The following is a 3,867-nucleotide window of genomic DNA, read 5'->3' on the forward strand; positions in this document are numbered from 1 at the left end:
TAATTAAGCTATTTGCTATTAACCATTGTAAACTTTGAAAGTAGGTTAGATACATAATTAAGTTCTCAAGTTCTGTCAAATGACCGTATCCTAGATAATTATGTTAATATTATAGATTTTGAATATTTGCAGTAATTCCTCTAAGTTGACAGATTAAAGTAGGTCAGTTCCTGGCAAATGTTTCAATGTTTGTTTCCTTGTTTTATTGAATATAAGCTACCGTTTCAATTACTCGAGTCTGTTCTTATTCTGTTTCTGTCCTCGTCGTTTGTGATCTTGTTGATTCAATATCTTATTTTTTTGTTATCATGAGTTTGTCAGAAGCTCAAAAGCGTAAATTGGCACCCTTGAAGAAGGAGAAAGAGGCAGAAAATCAGTCTTCTCTGAGTAGATGGATTAAGAAACAGAAACCGTCACCATGTGAACCGGTTCAGCGAGTAAGTGCAAGTTTGTGTTACTGTTCGTTTGGGTTTCAATTTTCTGTGCCACTCACAGTCTCGCGGACTAAAAGAGCTGAATTTGGGTGGAAAAGGATTTTCTGTGTTTTTATGGCACTTGGTATCTACCAAGTGACATATAGCGATCGCAAACTCTGTCGGCCTGTCGGTCTGTCCCGGTTTTGCTACCTTAGGCACTTCCAGGTTAGCTAGGACGATGAAATTTGCCAGGCGTATTAGGAACCAGGCAAAATTAAATTAGAAATTGTATTTTCCCCGATTCGACCATCTGGGAGAGGGAGTGGGGGGGTGTTTACGGAAAAATTAGAAAAAAATGAGGCATTTTTAACTTACGAACGGGTGACCGGATCTTAATGAAATTTGATGTTTGGAAGGATATCGTGTCTCAGAGCTCTAATTTTAAATCCCGATCGGATCCGGTGACATTGGGAGAATTTGGGGGGAGACCTAAAATCTTGGAAAACTCTTAGAGTGGAGGGATTGGAATGAAACTTGGTGGGATAAATAAGTCCTAGATACGTGACTGACATAACCGGAACGTATCCGCTCTCCTTAGCGAGTAGGTGGGGAAGGGTTAATTCCAAAAAATTTGAAAAAATGAAGTATTTTCATTATTTATGAAGTATTTCATTATTTTTGAATTATTATTTATGATTATAATTTATGAAGAGCATCGCCGGTCCAGCGGCCCTACGGAGATTTCTTTTTCCTCTCTCGATCCACCATCCCAACCAAAACTAGTACAATACCCTGCACAAGTGACGGCAAACGGCAAGCTGAAACGGTCATTCAATGCTTCATATTATGGAAAGTACCCGTGGCTGGAGTACTCCGTCCAGGATGATTCTGTTTACTGCTTCTACTGCAGACACTTTGGCGACACATCTACTCTTCCCAGGCAGAGGTACGGGTCTAGACCTTTCACAGACGTCGGCGTGAGAAGATGGAAAGACATCTCTAACTTCCTCGAAAAGCACACTAGAAGTGACCGCCACAAAGACAGTGCAGTTTCATGGACGAAGTTCAAAGCCATACAAACCAAGGAGTTGCAACCAATCGCGTCTGTTTTAATGACAGACAGAGACAATGAAATCAAGGAGAACAGAGAGCACGTAAAAGCCTTATTAAAAGTAACAGCTCTATTGGAGCGACTCGGCACTGCCTTTAGGGGGCACGACGAAACAGAATCCTCGACAAACAAGGGAAATTTCGTCGAGACGTGCAATCTTCTCGCAGAGTACTCTCCTACGCTCTTCAAAGAGATACAGAGACGGTACAGTCGCTACACATCCCATGAATACCAGAACGATCTTATTTCGGTGATCGGTTCCAGGCTTCAGCGCACGATAGTGCAAGAATTAAAAAGCGCCAAATACTTTGCCGTTCTGGTCGACGAAACGAAGGACAACTCGAAGAAAGAGCAGCTCGCCATTCTTCTTAGGTACTTCTACGAAGGAAAAGTAAAAGAAAGGCCGATCGGATGCTATCACATGAAGAGCCTGGATGCTGAAAGTCTAGCAAATTTCATTCATGACACAGTGACAAGAATAGGACTCGATTGGAACTACTGTGTCGCACAGTGCTACGACGGAGCAAGCGTAATGAGCTGACCATTCTCTGGTGTTCAAGCTCGTTTGAGAGCGAAATCGCCACAGGCATTCTACATTCATTGCTATGAACATAAGCTAAATTTGGTCATTCCAAGCTGCGTTGAATCTGTCGGCACTGTTGGTTCTTTTTTCTCACTGGTCCAGACTCTATACACATTCATTTCCAACAGCAACACTCGGCATCAGTTGTTTGTTGAGGCCCAGAAAGCTGCCGAACTGCAAGTTCTGGAGCTGGAAAGAAGTGCAGCCACACGATGGTCTTACTGGCATCGATCTATATCGGAAGTTAGACTCCGATATGAATGCATTTTAGCTGTACTGTCTGCTTTAAGCGGGGGAGCTGACGGCGAAGCACAGGCAGAGGCAGCTGGGCTCCAGAAGAAGATGGAATCGTTTCTTGTTATCTTCCAATTGCACTACGTAGAAGCAATTATGCGAGTGACGAACTCGCTGTCTCACCATCTCCAGGCCGTCGACTTGGTTATTTCTCGATCGCGCACCCTGATTCAGGCCACAAGAAGCGAACTCACCGGCCTGCGTTCAGATGCTTCATTCGTATCGCTTTCCGAGAAGGCTAAAGAGTTTGCATCAGAACTCGAAATCGAAGTACCTGCTGTGAATGAACCCGCGACTAGACTCTCCTCTGTTGGTCAGAAAGTACGACCTCGAAGAACTGAAAAGATAACCAAGCATCTGAAACAATTTGTGACAACTTTGACGCTAGGAAAGAATTTCATCGAATCTGGAAATCGGACTACTACTTTGGCGGATGAAATGAAGCAAGAATACTTCGAAACTTTTGACTGTCTACTAGCCGAATTCGACAGAACGTTCACAGATAACTTGCCAGTGCTCAGTACACTCGAATCCTTGGATCCAAGCTCAACCAAGTTTATGGACACAGAGCTGCTCAAGCGTTTCTCTGCTCTTTACGGCGAGCTGGATATCGACGACATTCTTCTTGAATCTCAAGCTTGTATTGCCAAGCGTTTCTTGCTCGATGAGGAGAAAAAGCTGGAAAATCCCTAGACATTGTCGACCATCTTCAGGCATAACCAGTGGCTTACTCAGAAGTAACTAAAGTACTTCGTATTGCTGCCACGCTTCCTGTGACAACAGCGAGCAATGAGCGTTTTTTTTTCTAGCCTAGAAATAGTGAAAAACTACCTGCGGTCTACAACAGGAGATGATCGTCTCAGTCACCTTCTTTTGATATTTGCAGAGAAGGACTTAGTAAAAAATTTGGACTACGACCAGCTTGTTGCCTTGTTACCTTGAGTGTTGTAATATTTTTTTATCTTGTTATGTTTTTCCTTTTTGTAAATATATTTGATCTGGAAGATTTCTGCTGAAGGAAAACCGAGATTTTGGTTACAATCTTGTAATTTTGGTAACATAGCAATGAAGATTACTTTCACCGACGTGTTGTTTACTTAAATAAGAAAGTTTCTCGCTGAGGAATGCCAGCCTGTAGTCTGGTTGAATTTTCCACTTTCAGTTTTATCACTTAACCTCGTTGATTGTATTCTTCGTTGTTATAATAAATCTTAGAGGTCAGTGTGGCTGAGTTCCACCTTCGGTTACAGTACATTTCCAAGCAACACACGGGTGCTGAAAATGCGTTTTTACTTAGAATATTTGATCTATGTGCTGCTAAAACCTGCATTTTTCTTACGTGACACGAAGTGAATCGGGGGGGGGAGCAGATGGAGTTCATGCCCTCCCCAAGCTTATGCACAAATGGCGCCTCTGACCACGTTATCAGCATTTTAGGAATAGGCCCGCAAAAACAAGTACAC

General features: G+C 42.7%; 1 protein-coding gene across 1 annotated transcript; it reads left to right on the forward strand.

The window, feature by feature from the left end:
* Window positions 1-308: 308 nt before the first annotated feature.
* On the forward strand, window positions 309-3,097 carry LOC136034311 (zinc finger MYM-type protein 1-like). The gene is made up of 3 exons (XM_065715472.1): window positions 309-447; window positions 1,128-1,899; window positions 2,239-3,097. The coding sequence occupies exons 1-3, from the start codon at window positions 309-311 to the stop codon at window positions 3,095-3,097; spliced, it is 1,770 nt and encodes a 589-aa protein (XP_065571544.1).
* Window positions 3,098-3,867: the final 770 nt, after the last annotated feature.

The sequence above is a fragment of the Artemia franciscana genome, chromosome 1 (assembly GCF_032884065.1).
Source record: "Artemia franciscana chromosome 1, ASM3288406v1, whole genome shotgun sequence".
In the NCBI taxonomy this organism is placed as follows: domain Eukaryota; kingdom Metazoa; phylum Arthropoda; class Branchiopoda; order Anostraca; family Artemiidae; genus Artemia; species Artemia franciscana.

Excerpts from the sequence above, each read along its gene's own strand:
- LOC136034311 (XM_065715472.1), top strand. The coding sequence starts at position 309 with ATGAGTTTGTCAGAAGCTCAAAAGCGTAAATTGGCACCCTTGAAGAAG. Across the intron at positions 448-1,127 it reads GGTTCAGCGAGTAAGTGCAA|AGCATCGCCGGTCCAGCGGC; the intron begins GTTTGTGTTACT and ends TAATTTATGAAG. Across the intron at positions 1,900-2,238 it reads CAGCTCGCCATTCTTCTTAG|CAACACTCGGCATCAGTTGT; the intron begins GTACTTCTACGA and ends CATTTCCAACAG.